Source organism: Sturnus vulgaris, chromosome 4 (assembly GCF_052056855.1).
Source record: "Sturnus vulgaris isolate bStuVul1 chromosome 4, bStuVul1.hap1, whole genome shotgun sequence".
NCBI classification, from domain to species: domain Eukaryota; kingdom Metazoa; phylum Chordata; class Aves; order Passeriformes; family Sturnidae; genus Sturnus; species Sturnus vulgaris.
In genome coordinates, this window is record NC_142246.1 from 19,724,990 (window position 1) to 19,743,000 (window position 18,011).

The window sequence follows — 18,011 nt, forward strand, 5'->3', positions numbered from 1 at the left end:
CTGGGACGGAAATGGAAAGTTTGAGGCTGCACTATATACACTGCATACTTGCAGACACCCTATCTCCTTATGTTCTTCTCTTGGCATCCAGCCTATGAAGATTCAACTTTAGCAGCAACTTCCAGAGGCTTTTGCAGTGAAAATATTAGCAGATGCAGACTGATGCAGGCTCTTACCTGAATAAGCAGCTGTGGGTTGACTCCAGTAGGCAGATCAGTCCACACAGCCAGTCATTCACTGCCCCACACTGGAAAAGTGGACAAGGGTTCAGAAACCACTTCTTGAAGGTGTTTAAATGCAAAATTATATAATTTTTAAAATACAGCGGTGAATTTTGCTGTAAAATGAGCAAGATGTATTTCATAGGTAGAGTAACTGACAGTAACAGAAATTAAAATACCAGCAAATTAGAAAGCATTTAAAGAAGGCATTTGAACATATGATGGGGGAGGGATTTTTTTCTTTTTTTCCTCCTGAAGATAAGTAAAACTAAAAGTTGAAATAGATACCTTATGTTAAAGCAGATCTTGTATAGAAATGTGAAGCACTTTGGAAAACCAGTGAAAATTTTTGGAGCCAAGGGATTCAATATATGTTGGTTTTATTGCTTTTATTTCTCCTTTGCTGCCAAGTAAAGATATATTCTGCTGTTGGTAGCTTGGTGTAAGGAATGTTAAATATTAGAGATGAATAGAAAACTGAACTGTATCATTGCTGTATTCAATTGTTTTGTGATTATATAGAGTTAGACGATAATTCATATTTTAAGGTAAGAATAGGTAGTTCTATAAATCAAAGTTTTTGTATAAGCAATGATAATTAATAAAAGTCTTAAGTACTATTCTATTTAAACTAAGCTTCACTTACCCTTTACATTTTTCTCTATATTCTTTATTTACCTATCTAGAAAATTTTCCTTCGTTTTGCACAGTTCTGGTTCAATTACTGAAGAAGTGTTAATGAATCGTTAAAAAAACCTGGTATAATCATGGACAAAGACCCTCTAACTAATTAAAGTTAGACAGTGGAATGTTTATTCACCGGCGGGCGGCACAGGAGTCACCTCCGAAAGGCGTGACCGCCCCGAACAAGGTTCTTTGCCATCTCTTTATTCCCCAAGATCTTACATACAATACATCTGCATAACCCCAGCACCTCCCATCCCCATCCCATATTAAAATGAGCCCATTCGTCCTTCACACGTGGGCAGTTCTTCTCTTGAATTGGGTCGGTGGTCTCGAAATGGGTCAGTGGTCTCGAAGGATGAAGTCAGGAGAGTCTTCATCAGGTCTCTGTGACCCTCTGGCACGATCCAAGGCCTCATGCTTCATGGTTAACAGTTTACTTATTTTACCTTGTTCTGTACGTGAATTTATAATAGCAGATAATTATACCAATTAGCTATAGCCTAAGTATCTAGTAATTATTAACCTACCATTTACCTACCTAACTTACATCTTGGTCATGGAAACTACTTCTACTCTTAGCAAAAATCTTAACTTTTTAAAACCATGATTCATGAAGAACACCAAAGTCCTCAAAGGCATTTTTTCCCCAAATGCCAGAAAAAATAATGTTCCTTAGCATAGATGTTCAAATATAAAATAGAGGTACACAGATGTAAAAATAAGGGAAAGAACCTCACTGCAGCCTGCACCAGTCTCTACATAGAATCAATTATACTTTAATCAATATAATTTACCATAAAAATAGTGTAGGAGGAAATGCAACTATACTTATGAAGTTGTTTTTACTCCATTTCTACTCCAGTAAAACCTTGCTATGTTACCAAAATATAATGTACATATACGTCTGTATTGCAGATTTCAGTCACTCTATGTTGAGACGTCACAACTTTTCCATACTTCAAATCTTACTCCATAGTATGTTTTTGCCTAGAATATACATTTTTTTAAGATATTTTACACTGCTGATGAGAGTTGAAGCAGTGGTATTCTCACTCTGAGAAACTGATCCGTATACAAGTATATTTAAATGAAGTATATTATTCTTATTATCAAAGAATGAAGTCTTAGGAGAATTTGTTGGAACAATTGTTTCCATGACAACAAGAACATCATAAAGATTTTAAGTAGGACTGTTGGTACCACCTATTATTAAGGTTGGCCAGTGGTTCATATATTCAGTTGATTACTATTTTATGTAGGTTAAATGGCCTAAACTCACATTTTCTATGCTAAGTGAACAACTCAGAATGGAATAATTTGCCCTTTTTTGGTATTTCTGCCACAAATGTTCAATCAAACAGATCTGCTATTCCCAAGAAAGTGCTAAAGAAAATTAGGCAAAATTAAGTACTGTCCCCTTGTACAAAAATCTGCAATACTACACATTTTGGAAAAGAGATTTTTACAAAGTCTGCCAAGAGTGCATCTGTTGTTATCCCATTAAAATCTTCAAATCTGCTCAAGGTATAAGACTCTAAAAAGTTTTCACTATTGAATGGGTAAGAATAAGTAATACAGAACTGACCAAATCTTTCCTCAGAAAACTGCCATTTTGTGGAACTCGTGATAGCCATATTGGTACTATGTTCAGGAAACTCACTTTCTTAGGCCCTTTTCCATTAGAAGGCAAATTAGACTAAAAACTGAAGGAGAAAAGGTCAGTAGGTAGACAGAAAGCAAAAACTGTGACAGCAAACAGAAATTTCAATCTGAGAATAAACAGAACAAAAGCAATTGGGATGACTGGTGAGGAGTCAATGTATTTATATGAAGCCTCAGTGATGGCACAGAGAGCCTAGGTGAAAGAATAAGGGAAATGAGTGAAGTAAGATGAGTTGGAGGAGAGAACTGATAGAAGGCAGAAAGGTTAATGACCAAATCACAAAAGGGAAAAACTGTGACTGTATACCCTTCAAATTATCTATGAAATCCAAAGAGATTTTTATTCCCATTTTGACTCTAAGACTTGGAAGACTATGATTTCTACAGTTCTATGATGAACTGAATTATCTGACAGTCCATTACATATGCATGCCATTGCATGCTGAGAAACTGAGGTTGGATATTAGGAAAATTTTGTTTACTGAAAGAGTGGTTAAATGTTGGAAAAAGTTCCCCATGGAAGTGGTGGAATCACCATCCCTGGAGCAGATGTGGCACTTTATGACACACTTCAATGCACCTGATAGTCTTCAAAGTCTTTTCCAATCTTAATGATTCTATGATTGTATATTCTGTCTATAAGATATGGTCAAAAGGGGAAAAGGCTACTTGTCCAGGTTGCTAGTTAAAAGGAATGCTTACAGGAAAGGGAAGACTGCTATCTTAGGCTGAACATCTGGTCAGCTTGAAAAATATCGTGTGAGGAAGATGCTGAGGGATAGCCTACAGAATGAGGGAGATTGAGACCTTGTTCAAAACAAAGAGCTTGCTTTTAGGTAGAAACAAAGGCCAAACTTGTGCAAAATAAAATTTTGATGACCTAGAGATAATTTATGGGGTTTCTGACTCAGAACACAGTGAATTATTTGATTTAAAAGCAAAGGAAGAAAAAAAGAAATGGTAGAGATAAAGGAGAATAGTTTAAAAACTTCTCAGGAAATTTTGATGTTTGAAACTAGCAACATCTGATTTTTTTACAGGATTACATTGTTTTAGCTTATGTATCTTCTAAATAATCCATTTTTAAAGATTGAGAGCCTTGAATGTCTTTTGATGTGTTCATTTAAAGAAACATGGAGAGTTACTTGCCTCAAGATTCTCCTCTAATTGAGTTTTTCCGAGTCCAGACATGCAAAAACTTTGTGATACAAATTAGAACAGTTGAATTACACCATTAACCCATTTATTTTATGCAGCATACTTTGAATTCCTCCTTTTCTGGCAGTACAATGAATGTCATAAACGGCTACCAGATGAACTATAGGATGCTTGCAACTGCATTTGAACGTACTGGGACCAGTAGCCCAAGCTGAAGGTCTAAGTACTCTAAAAAAAGTTTCTAGATATTCAAACCAGTCTTCCATTTGTCAGATAATGCATCTCACTGTTAAGTCACAAAAATGAGGATAATTCTACAGTTCTCCAACCCATTTTGAACATAAATTCAATACTCTGTTGTGAGGCAGTGAAATACCATAAAGTCAGGGGTAGTGTAATAGATGATGCTAAGATTATCAAACTTGTTAACAAACTAAATCAGAGCAGGTTTTTGATAGTGTGAATTGAATAAAACATGGGCATTACACTGAGTAATGTTCTTCTCGAAGTATTGCATGTGAACTGTTTCATGGAGAAGACAAAAAACAGGAAGGAGCAACAGAAGAAGTAAAACAGGACAAGAACAGAGGTCTCCTCCTTGCTAACTAATTTTCATCACAAGATGAAACCAACACATTTTACATTCAAAGTGTAGAGTTAGCTTCAAGGGCCAGCTACCTGAAAATTCCATCCATTAATGGATGCTAATACTCAGTCTATACTCCATGATTGCTAGAGTATAGTAATTAGAGTTATAGCTTTAATCTTTTGATCCAGATAAATTTAATTAACAGAAGTATATTATTCCATTAATATATTTCAGAATTCCAAGGAAAGGAGAAATGTGCATTCTCTGCTGTTCAGTTGATATTGCGTACTGACCTGGTCAAACAGAGAGGCTTTCCAGAATGGACCCAAATAAGAATCAAATGTCACTGTTGAATGGGATGGGAGGAATGGAATGCTGTCAGCAACAGTTATTTATTTCTACATACAGTAAATTATAACAGCTAGCATATTTTAAGATTAAGTGAGGCAAAACAAAACTATACGTTACCTCAATGATTTTTTTTTTTCCTATAAACTTCTTCTGGCACTATAACTTAGAAAAAGAAAGTGTTTGTATTTTTTTTTTAAACAAGGTTGAGGGTGATATGTGTATCATCATTTCATGTTTGCATTCTATTTCCAAGGGAGATATAGAAGTTTTTTATTTATTCAAAGCATTATACACTTTAGAGAATGATATTCTTATTGTAGTCGTTCCTGACTTTAATTTCTCTTTGATTTCCCCTAGGCAGAACTTAGTTTGTAAATATTTATCTGAATTTGGGGCAATATTCTAATACAGCTTTCAAAAAAGTTCTTTGTCACTCTTTTCATATCTTGCTCATAGTTGCAATATTTTCTCAAACAGTTGCAATATATGCAATCCTAAAATCTGTTTTAATCCCTGAAAGAAGCTTGTTGGAGCTTATCAGTGTGGATTTGGAAGATATGTATAACCAACTCTACACATGATTAGAATCTAGATCTGTAGACTTACTAAACCACCCGACACCCCTGTCTTTAGCAAAAAGCCTTTTTAGCACTGTGGAGGAACATAAAGTATGAGAGCCTATTTTTAAAAAAAACTTAAAATCTTTCTATTTTCTGAGAAAACGATATCATTTTCTTCACACATACATGTATACTCCATGTGCCTGCAGTGGTAACCTCCCTTTTTGTCAGTGAATTGTCATAATCACTTGCAAGCAGTAGAGATACAGACTTTTAAAACAGGTCTGTAAAAACAGATCACAGTACTATTAAAATAATTTTTTAGCCTCTCAAACTGCTGTCAATAATGAATTATAATCAGTGCTTTTAAATATAATATCAAACTAATTCTATGGATGCACATAAAATCTAGAAAATATTTTCATTTCTAACCTCTTTGTTCTGTTGTGCAAGCCCCAGAATAAATGAGAGAGGTACAAGATTCTCTCTGTATCTTCTTGTTACAATAAATATTTTATTCTGTGCTTCTGGCATTCAGATTGAATCAAACTTGCAGATGACATTATTACAAAAAATGTTAAAATGCAAGTAAAAGTGGAAACAACATTGTTACATTATTGCTAACTTTGCAGGCACAGAGGAAAATTCTACATACATTCCTTGGCAACTAATTAGTTTTAGCTACTTGATCTCAGTAAGGCTTTCTGCACAAAGAATAAGCACATATAAATTATGCATAATTATTTTATAATAGGTGCACTATGTCTATATGAAGTCCAGGTCCAGTCTGTAAATCACTGGATATGCAAAAAATATTTTTCATGAATGCTTTGCAATCCCTAGTAATGCAATTAACTAATTACTGGGAGCAATTACTTAGAGATGTAAATATGTATTACTTTGTGAAGTTAGTTTACCCTTATAAATATTAAATTACATAAACAAAGTTCTATCTTCAGGCTGACTTCAATACATTAAAAGAAAATTCAGACCCAATTTAGAGACTTCTTGTGCTGTTTCATTGCTTTTAGATATCTTAGGCCATAGTATAAAATATTTTTATTATAGGGTGAACAGTGGCAGAGCTAAAAATATGCTAGTATTACTGGCTTGTATTATGTACTTTGTAAATTTGTTTCAATATTTTACTCCAATAACTTTCACTGCAATATTTTGAGCTACCACTGCAACTGGCTTAAAACTCACAATATATTGAGCAAAACTACTCAATGCTATGTGATGCCACATTTTCTCTTTGCATATTTTCACAGTGTGTTTTTATTATTAGATTGAATTGAATAGTGCAATAGTACAAAATCTTAGGATTAAAGCCATGGAACTGAAAAAATATCAGTTGATTGATTGATTAACTCTGAAGAGTTGGATAGCAAATGTTTTTTGTTTCACAAAATTTAGGGTTAGAAGAGATGGAGAGATTTCAAAAAGGAGGAAGTTATAGCTTAATTGGATTCTTCTAATCAAGATATAAGAAACAAAATGAATACATTACTAAAAAGAAAGCCAACAAAACAAAATTATTTATATAAATTTATTAAGGAATTAATTAATAGATAAGAACACTCTAATGCTTAGGGCTCAGCACTTGAAAAACAGCTGAATTCTTTATTTTGATATAAAGAATTTGGAAGGCTTTTTGTAGGACATGCTTATATGATATAGTAATCTGGAATTAAAAAGAATGCATGTGATCCTTCTTTATTTACTATAAAATATAGGTTCTACTTGTAAAATAGCACCAGTAATAATTGACAAATGCAGTAAAATGCATATATCATTCAAACACTCATTAAAAATATCTGTTGATTCACCAGAGTCCCTTCTGAACACTCTGTTCTTTGGCCTGTCAGTATTTTGCCTGTGATCTTGTCCAAGACATCTAATTTCTTTAAATCTCCACTTTGCAGATGTAAAACATTAAGTCAAAATATATCTAAGTATTTAATATTTCATGTATTCATTTGGATATGGGAGATGCACAGAAGCATATCTGACAGGAACAGTTTATTTGAGTAATATGAATAAAATTTATGTTTTAAAATATGCTTTATGTCTAATCTGCTTAGAAAATTTTAGAGTGGGTATAAGAGAACTATTGGAAAAAAGATTTTTAGTAGGGAGGCTTTACTTGTAAATGAGTCTGTACTTAAAAAATAACTTTGTAATGGTACTTTCCATGTGGAAACACCCTTCCTCCCCAACAAAAATCGCCAAATAAAAAAACCCCAAACCAAAACCCAACCATTAAACCATAATGACTCCGTTTACTTTTTAGATGACCTGGTAGTCATCATGCATACCAGAAGATATAAAACCAGGTATTTTTAAGGCATTCTAATTCTAGTATAATCTCTAGAAATCCATCAAATTTTATTACTTTTTTACTTCTCTCTTTTTTCTGAAGTTCACACATTCAAATTTTCTGCCTTAATCAATGGAACACTGGTATCTTCAGTTCCCTGACTGAGTCTCTAAAGGAAAGGCTAGTACAGCTACAAGGACAATGGCACTTAAATCTCCACTGTAAAGTATTAACTTGTTTTTATTTCCACCTTATTCCCAGTGTAAGCTCTGAAGCCCCACTTCTTAAATCCCTCTTACATATATTTGATGTTGCATTTATTGTTTATTTAGTCAAATCCCAGTATATGTGATGAAAACAAAAATCTACTGTCAGATCTATGCAACAACATTTTACAAAATATCATTTTAACATAATGCTAAGAAAAAGTATACTAAAAAGAATAATTAACCTTGAGAAGTATGGTTATCATTCAATAATAAGATGAACTAATGGATTAGAGGGTTTCCACAGTTTCCAAATTTCCTGTCTCTTCCAGGTTCTTGAAACTGAATGAGCAGAGTCAGGATGTCTTTTGGCCTATGATATATCCTAGGGATAAAGATTGCATAACCAGTGAAAGTGAAGTTCTGAATTACAGTTTATTTTGAGATTCAAAGAGTAGCTGAGTTCACACAGCTTTATTGAATGGACAATCCATTCTACATTTCTCTAAGGGACTGAGGGAATAAATAAACAGAATGAAAATAAGAACCTTCTGAAAACATAGCAAAGAGTTTCTGGGAAACTGAAATATTAGTATACTCATTTACTAGCTTGATTCATATTTTACAATACTACAGTAGCTTAACTTTCACCTGTGTGAAATTCATTGCACTCCTACATCAAAAATTCATGATATGGGACTTAGCATTTTAAGTATATACCACCTTTAAGTATATGCCAAATTTAAGTATATACAAACAAATGTGTTATAAATCTGCTCCCTAGGAGGACCTTGTGAGATGTTTCCAGAATACACTTGTCAGTGATTGTTTCACCTGCTATTGCTTTGTGAACAAGTGGCTGAGTTTACTGAGGAGCAAAATCTTAGCAAATGGAGAAAGATCATATGACACATATGTACTGGTACAGACCTAGATATTCAGCCACGTCGGCAAGACATCTGCAGTTACTTCCCAGCACATCTTCCTTGCCTTCCAGTACTGCTACTTAAATATACTACTTGGATAATGACAGCATACTTTTTTTTTTCTCTGTTATTATTACTACTGTTGATATTATTTCCTACCCCCAACATATATTATATTGTTTTACTTACAAAGGGAGGTGAAAGTGGAATATCTTTTCCTCTGAGCCTGATACAAATGGCTCATTAGATTCCACACAAATTTATTTTACCCTTTATTAATACATACTGGCTTATTCTTCATGTGAATTTTACATCCAGCCTTGTCATTATATTCCCTTGGGAGATTATTGTTTTTCTTCTTCCTCCCCTTGATTTTACACATCTTCTAGCTCTAATTTTTGAATGCTTATCTTAGGAGAAGGTTGTGTTGTATCACCAACATACACTTTGCTAGTTCTGTTTTTTTCTTTATTAGACATTCAGCATCTCAAAAAGGGCATAATATGTAGAAAAGTTGAAAGTTTTACTCTGCCTTGCATACCATTTCATGACTTTTCCTCTACCTTTCCTCATGATCAATTAATACTGATGATTGCTTTCAAATCAAGGGATCTCAAAAAGGATGTTCATCTGTGTATTTAGTATAAGGCAGGTACTTAATTTGCATTCTGAAGTAACCCTAATTAACTATTATCTATCACAGAAAAAAAAGAATTCATTTCGAAATATGTGCTATGAAAAAAGAATTACCTGTGTTGAAAGCTTTAGTTGTAAAAATCAATCTTATTTCATCTTTTTAGGTTTATATTCATTGGAAACATGACACCTGGGGAAAAAAAAAAGAAAAAAGTGTCATTTTTTAATATCAGTTCTATTTAACAATGGAAAGATAATGAAAAATATTTAGAACAGAATTAGAAGCTGAACTATATTCATAAGAAGAAGCAACCACTAATTTATCTATAGTGAAAAGAAATGTGATCTTGTATAAGACTGCACTACAAAAAAATCCAAAAAAACCCAATCAAAATACTGGACCCATAGAAATCATCAGGGCTAGTAAAAATCACGTGATTTTTCTGCAGCTCAAAACTATATTGACCTGAATTTTTCTGCTGATGTAATTGATACATTTTTGTTTTGCCTGCTAGAGCCAGATTCTTGTCTCTATGTGTAGCCCTAGAGCCAAAAAGAATGCACAGCTCATGTAATGTGGTAAGTGCTAACTCCAGTCAGGAAGTTCCTCCTGTGATATTTAAGTGCCAAAAAAAGATGATCTGCAAAGTGAAGACAAGTACATAGAATTCCTGAGTATATGAAACTGCCAACAGGACAAATTGTTTTTATAGTAAGTGCCTAAGAAATGCATTAGTAGCACTTCTACTTGGAAGCCAAAATGAATGCAACATAAGAGCAAAACAGCACAATCTGTTGTAAAGCAAGCCTGTGGCAGACAATGATGTTGTTGGCACATGCAGCATAAAGGAGGAAATGGAGAAAAGTTGTCCTGGGTGTGGAGGTAACTAATTCAGTATTATTAACATGAGCTGCATCTGCAGCCTGGTTTAGTTTTACAAATAGACACACACAGAGGCATCAAATCCTGCAAGCTGCAGAGCAGGAGCCTGTATTTTCTGGGCTTCTACCCTTTTTGTTATACAACATATTTTCAAATGAATTAGTGTCAGAATGCAACAAATACATTCAGCTTCACTGGATAAATACCTTTACTTGATTGATGTATCTGGTAAGGAGTTCAGTCCAGAAATGAATAATGCTAAACAATAAGAAAACCTCCTGTTTGTCTTTGGATTATGTTCCATCTAACCTTTACAGTGATTTTATCTATGAATTCACAGTATTCCTGATATTTAACAGGTAATTAGATGTGAAAATTAAAGGCATTATTTTTAGACAACTTTCAAATATCTTCCATTTTAACTGTCTGAAAAAAAAGGCCACAGTCAAAGTGCTCTCTATTTGCTTATGTATATTTTTGAAAAGGACCTAGATCACTTGGATAGCTATCTTTTATATAAATTCAATAATTATTGATGCTTTTTCAACTGGTTTTGCTGACAGCTAAAAAGGATGCAATATTGTGTGTGTTTAGGTATCTTCAAAACTAAGAGAGCAAGAAAATATCAAGTTTCACTCAATAGATTTTTTCATTAAAATAAAAAAATCTATTGAAAGAGCAGACCTTTTAGACAGTTTAATTTGTTTGTTTTCTCATTACAAGTTTATTACTCAACACAGTTTGTTTAGAATTGGAAATCAGATTATAGGCTTAGTCCCCTGGGACTAATAACTTTGCATTCCTGGTATGAAAAAAAAATCAAAATAATGTGGAAGTAATTTTCTTTTAATTTTTTTTATCAATATTGTTAATATGTCCACTAATGTTTGTGATAAAATTTTAATTATATTAGCAAATTTTTTATTTCTATGAGCTTATTTATAGCAAAGTTCTTCCTCTGTTCATAGGACCTAATGATGTAATTTATTCATATCCTCATGGAAGATCAATCACCATATTCAACAGATGGTTCAAAATTTTAAAAATAATAAAAAAAGAAGCAATATACAGACACTTTCACTGCCACAGAGAAAAAAATATTATGTAACCATTCAATAAAAACATGGTAGAAAGTCCAGCTGAAACTTTTAAGTGCGTCTCCATCTATATCTATGTAACAAGAGCACATTGCCACGTCATGTTGAATTTCTCATCCACTGATACACCCACGTCTTCCTCCTCAGGGCTGCTCTTGATCCCCTCTTCACCCAGCCCATTATTTGTACTTGGGTTTGCCCTGACCCAGATGCAAGACCTTGCACTTGGCCTTACTGAAATGATGAAAAGTGCACAAGCTCACCTCTCAGACCTGTCAAGGTTCCTCTGGATGACACATCCCTTCCCACCAGCATGCTGACTGCACCAGACAGCTCGGTGCTGTTGAGCACTGAGAGTGCACTCATCCCACAATGGCATCACCAACAAAGACATTAAACAGTGCCAGCCCAAATACTGACTCCTGAGGAATACTACTCATGCCTGGTCTCTACTTGGACATCAAGCCTTTGACTGCAAGTCTTTGAGTGCATCCATCCAACCAATTCCTTATTCACCACATATTCCATCTGTCAAATCCATGTTCCCAGTTTAGAGACAAGGATGTCGTGTAAGACAGTGTTAAATGTTTTGTTCAATTGTTTTGTTCTGAATAGATTACATCATTCTTTCCATATTTACCAATGCTTTAACCATGTCATAGAAAACCACCAAATTCATCAGGCACAATTTGCTCTTAGTGAAGCCATCCTGACTATTATCAATCACCTCCTTATTTTACACATGCCTTATCATACTTTCCAGGAAGATCTGCTTCATGATCTTTACAGGCATGAAGATGAGACTGGCACCTGTAGCTCTCTGGGTCTTCCTTTTATCCTTTTTTAAAACTGGGGGTTAAATTTCTCATTTTCCAGTCAGTGGGATCTTCACCGGAGCAGCAAAAATTCTCAAATATGATTGGTATCAGCTTAGCCTCTTCATCTGCCTGCTGCCTCAGTACCCACAGAAGCATCTCATCAGGTCCCATGGTTTTGTGCACTTTTAGGTTCCTTAGGCAGTCCCAAACTCAGTCTCCTCCTGTACTGGGAGATCCTTCATTCTCCCAGTCTGAGTCCTGTGACTCAGGCAGCATGGCTGGGACATTTGCCATTGAACACGAAGGCAGAAAAGTCATTGGGTAACTCAGACTTCATCTCCCGGGTAATCAGGTCTTCCATTTCCTTGTAGAGAGAGTCCACACTTTCCCTAATCTTCCTTTCATCACCATCATAGCTACAGAAACTTTTCTTGTTGCCCTTGATGTTCATGGGTTGATTGAATTCCATCAGGTCTTTAACGTTTGTATTCTGATCCCTGGTTGCTCAGTTAATCTCTCTGTATTCATCCCAGGCTATCTGTCCTTGATTCTACCCTCTGTAGCCTTCATTTTTGTGTTTGAATTTGACCTTGTTGATCCACACACGCCTCCTGATGTGTTTTTGTCTGTCTTAGTTGGAATGCATTGCTCCTGAATGCATTCGGGAGCAGATCCTAGAACATTAGCCATGGGTTGACTATAGGCCAATAGATAGAACACACACATATATAGATATACAGATAGATTTATGTAACTATATATATACATATATATACCAAGAAGTTTTAGCTGGGCATTGTTTCTCATATATTATGAAATACAGATTCCTTCACATGTATCTACATAATATTAATAATTAAACTGCGAACAAAACATTTTTTTAAATCAATGTGTACTTTTTCATGGCTTAAAATACAAAGGTTTCTCAGAGAATTATTCATTCTTTAAAGCACTAGCATGAGCACTAAAAGATATAGTCAGTCAATAGTGTGTGCAAGAAGTTTGTGCTGCAATTAGCACGTTTGCAGTACTAACTCCTTGATTTTGTTGCCTATATATTAGGTGGTGTTAAACTGGGAGGTGATGCCTAGAATGGCTGACCTGGAACAGAGACAAACAGAGCAAAAGGAATAAAAAAGGTATTTATTGAAAGGATACACCTTGGACAGTGTACAATACAGTGCAGATACATCAAGCAGCAGAGAGTCTAAAAAAATCTAAAAGCTAAAACCCAAGGCATCAAGGAATCACACCAGAATACAGAGGTATGGATAGTTTGCTCAAGGGTCTTCCTAGTTGTCTTGTCTGCCACCTAGTGTCAAGCTAGCTGATCATTCTGGTGCTGTAGGGGGGCTTAATGTTTGTTTGTTTGTTAATTACGAATCAGTTGGGAGTTCACATTGAAAAAAGCTTCTAAGATTCAAGATAACACTAAACGCAAAACAAAAAATATATTGGGCTTTGATTCAACATCTTCTGAAACTGATATTTAATGTTAAAAATGTAAATTTTGAAAGCATAAAAGAGAAAGGGGTTAAACCCCCCAGCAAATATGATTTTAAGCTAATTTTGAAATGGAAATGTCAAAATTTGGGTGGGAAAAGGAGGCTTATAGGCATATGAAAACCTAAGTAGCCTAATTTTAAGGCTGATGAGCACTCATAAATCTCATTAGCTTCACAAGATTTATGGAGAGCATATCTGTTTCAGAATAGGAGAAAATAATGATCTGTGAGAAAGACCTACATTGAGAGTTCTCATTTAGTAGCTTCTTATTTTATTTCAGAGTTAATCTGATCCGGTTACTTTTAAAGATGCATTTTAATTGTTGCACAATGATTAAAATATTTCTTTCATGTTTAATTACAAAAGTGGCAAGGAGGCATTGATGTGTCTGGTCCCTATTCTTGTTATAAACATCCATCCTTTGTACTTTTATATACTTAATCTGATCTCACCTGCCAGCTACTTATGAAGAGTTTTATATGTTGATCAACTCACAGCCTAGACACTGAGCTGTGCAATATTTAAGTTTCTGCCAGTTTTAAAAGATCTTTTTCTCTTTTCTCTTAAAGCTTGCATTTTCTGCCTTTCTCTTGTCCCACTCTAGCCCATAGAAAACTTTCTTGAAAATTTGTATTTTGGGAAGTTCTGAAAAGCTGGGAAAAGAGCAGTATCTGTTGTCAGAAATAGCCTGTGTGTTCAGATGCCATGTCTAAAGGATTTTCTCCTCCTCTGCAGCAAGCAGCTGCAGACATTGATCTTGGTCTGAGAGAAGGTGCCCAATACAGAAAGCTAGATACATTTCTTTGACCAAAGATGGATGTCCCTTGGTATGCACATACCAAAAGAGCAACCAACCGTTTTCTGTTTTTCAAGTCATTCTAGTAACTTCATGAAAAGATAAATTGAAAGTTAATCTTTTGTTGTGATCTCTAAGTTATCCAAAACTTCATTCAGACTTTTGTGAAAGCATCCTTTTCAAAAGACTGGGCCTCCACTGGTTATTTTTGGGTCAAACGAGCAAACTTTGATTGTACTTCCAATATATACCTCTTATATTTCCAAACAGAATCAGCTAAACTCAGGACTTGGAACCTGTAAGGCTGCAGAAAATCCGAGTACCCCAAAATCAGAATATACACCCTTCTGAAAACAAAAGGTGATTTATTTGCATGCAGAAGGGATATTCACTGACATGAACAAGAAGAACAAAACGTGCATACTCTCCTGCCTATGCTTGACATTTGCTTCACATCTAGATAAAGACACAGGCAGCCCAGCCTCCATTTTTGTCTGCTGTTAGACCCATTTTCTTGCTATGTTTCTCAGCCGTATTTGCCATCCACCTGAGTGATTCAGACTCTTCACTGACATCTCTTCCATGTCCCATCCTGCAGGATAGAACTGCTACCTAACTGAGCCTTTTGGTTGGGCAGTATTTTTAACTGCTATTAAAGTAATTAGGTCATAGGGTCAGCTTTCCATGTATGTTACAGTGGCTTTTGTGTGCAGATAATTGTCAATCTACTCCTCAGTCAAACCTTATAATGCTTTACATACTTCCAGATTTTCCAGATTATGTGTAAAATGTCATAGAAAAAAAATAAGTGTTGATATAATAAAATATTATTTACCATCAATAAGTATGTGCTGATTGCTGATGCAATTAACCACTGACAGCAACATTCCTGAGCTAAAATGTTAAATAATTTATTCTATTTCATTCAAAAGTTTTTCTCAAGAAAGAGAAATACAACATGAATTGGAGTGATTCATTAATCACATCTGTAGCTCAACAATGACAATTCAATATAACCAGAAGATATATTTACATATGGACACATATAAAAAAAATTAAAATAGTTAAACTGGGAATAAATATTATTTTGACATTCTCTAAACATGAAACATTGCCTCACCAACAAGGTAAGATACAGATCTAAACAATTTGCTTCTTGAATGGAATTCCTCTTTTAGGAGATTTTATTGCTATCTGACTTGAATAAAATAACTTAAAATATTCAGTAAAAAGCAGATATTGAAAATAAAATTAACCATAATACTGAATAAGTTCAAAAAGATCATATTCCATTACAGTCCTAGTTTTTTCTTCTTACTTGACAATAATTGCAATAGATATTGACCAGTAATAACTGGCACTAGCAACAAAGTCAAAAGCAATAATGAGATAAAGATTAAAACTATTTTTATTGACCTGAAATGCAGTTAAAGCGGTTATTTGTGCATTGTTAGAATCAGTGTGGCTAAACCCTGAACTATTTACTTGTTTAAGGAGAGAGTGACTTTTCCTATCCAAATTATACTAACACTACATTTTTACAAATTCTAAAATCAAATTATTCTCAATGAGAAAATAAATATATCCCCTAACTGAATAGATACAGCATACATTTGTTTTAGAGTTTTCCTTCCCCTTCCATTTTCCCGTCCCTTTCTCCCTTTTCCCTTCCATTTCCCCTTTCCTATTAATAAAATGAAATTTATATAGGAAAAGGAAATGCATTAATGCTGTTTTAATGATTTGCCTTTAACCCAAGAAAGAAAGAAAATTCAAAGATAAGGCTTCCAATTAATCTTTAACTTGTAACATAAAAGCACTGATTTCTAGCCTTAACAACATTGCAATTATGAAGGCACAGGGGGAATGTACTGTGGACATAGTCAAGGTTTTAATCCTAAATATGTCTGGCTCTTGTGAATCGCTCATAACTTTAAAATTTAACATCATTTCTGTGTGTGTTATAAACATATGTGTTCTTGACCCACTTCAAAAACAACCACAAGTGAAATACCATTTCCATTAATCATTCAAGAGCTTTGCAAGAAGACTGCATCTCAAGAGATAACTTTTTCACTGAAGTTTACACTATTCAGCTTGGTTTCATTATTTTTTACATATATTGAGTTGCAGCTGCTTGTTGTTCAGAGAATTGGTATTAGAACTTATTCCCATCCTTTCCATTCAAATGCACTCATTGTCACTTCATATCCTGAAGAGAAAAATTAATTTCTATGTAATTATAGTTTTGCCCTGACAACTACAAAAAATTCATTGTAAACTAATACCTTGCAATTTCAATTATATTTCCATCCTTTAATCACTATGTAATGAGACTACAAAGGAGATGTTTCTACTGTGTTGAAATAGTAAATAGATGTAACAATAATTTTTCACACTTTTCACCAGATTTTTTAAACTAATTTTTTAATGGGAATATGAAGCTACACAAGTGGCTCCTTGCAAGACTAAAGCTTAAGTTTATTATGTATTTGTAGAAATTACTTTTTTTATCTATAATATAATCTATTTTATGTTGGAAATATTCTGTGACTGTTACTGGCACTAGTAAGACAGTATTGTTTAAAGAATCATAGTCAATCCCTTAAATCATATATCTGTATATTAGACACCGAAATTTTTCATCGCTGCAGCACACTTTCTTCATGGACCTAGCTCTAAAATCCAGTACTCGTGAGAACATACTTAATTCAGTTGGGCATTTTAAAATCTGTACTTTCTGTTTACCTGTCTGTGAAATAAAAAGTACAAGGACACTGAAGAATGTCCATAGTTGAATATTTGTGCTCACCCTTAGGAAGTTGCATGATCCTTGACACCTCAATATTTCTCAGACGAGGAAGATATCCTTGATTCCTGAATAGAACAGTAATTTTGATTTTTTACATAATAGAAAACTAGATAATCTACATTTGTAGGAGCGGGTGAGGCAGAAAAATTTAAACTCAGTATGAAAGACGCAAATTGTCAGGCATAAGTTTTCATAACTGTGCTTCAACTAGGGAAGTTCAATGCCTTCAGAAGGGCTTTTGGAATGATAGATATTACAACCTTAGTTGATTATATTTCATAAGAAGTCCTTCTCAAACTGACAGGATTGCTAGCATTATCCAGCACTGATGATTTTAGCTACTTCCTGTCTTAAGATATTTTATGATACTTATTAGTATGCTAAATATTGCATTTTGATCCAAAATTTTATTAGGAAATGAAGGGAGGCAAGTTTTGTATGGGTTTTTTTGTTGTTGTTTGGTTAGTTGGTTGGTTGGTTGGTATGATTTGCAAGGAGATTGGTTTTTGGTTTTGTTATTTTGGGGTTTTTGGGGGGGATTTAAAAAAATTATTTGGGTTTTTTTTAAAATAATAATTATCTATTTGTCAGCTCAAATAATTAGCTCAGTTGGTGGCGATCCCTCTTGTTGGGAGAGCTCAGGTATGGTGTTCACAGACAAAATCTTCTTTCTCTAGACACACCACAAAGGATGTGTTGACCCAGATGGAGCAATTACAAGAGCATGCAAGGATCCGGGTCCCAGGCTGCAGGGAGTGCCAGAGCCTGGCACTGCTCTCTGAG

The 18,011-nt window shown here is 34.4% G+C and overlaps 1 protein-coding gene across 4 annotated transcripts in view; it reads right to left on the minus strand.

Annotated features, from left to right (window-relative positions):
• Nucleotides 1–18,011, minus strand: part of LOC148223899 (uncharacterized) — a 166,198-nt gene that overhangs the window by 113,860 nt on the left and 34,327 nt on the right. For 2 of the 4 annotated variants that reach the window (XM_088163247.1, XM_088163246.1), the window contains 2 exons: nucleotides 17,229–17,293; nucleotides 13,238–16,628 (listed from right to left, as the gene is read on the minus strand). In XM_088163247.1, the coding sequence (XP_088019373.1) occupies nucleotides 17,258–17,293 (36 nt within the window). In that variant the 3' untranslated portion in view covers nucleotides 13,238–16,628; nucleotides 17,229–17,257. Of the gene's footprint in view, nucleotides 1–176; nucleotides 2,612–4,610; nucleotides 4,664–7,999; nucleotides 8,140–9,430; nucleotides 9,507–13,237; nucleotides 16,629–17,228; nucleotides 17,294–18,011 lie in introns of those variants that run through there. The other 2 variants (XM_088163250.1, XM_088163245.1) reach the window with 2 other exon arrangements.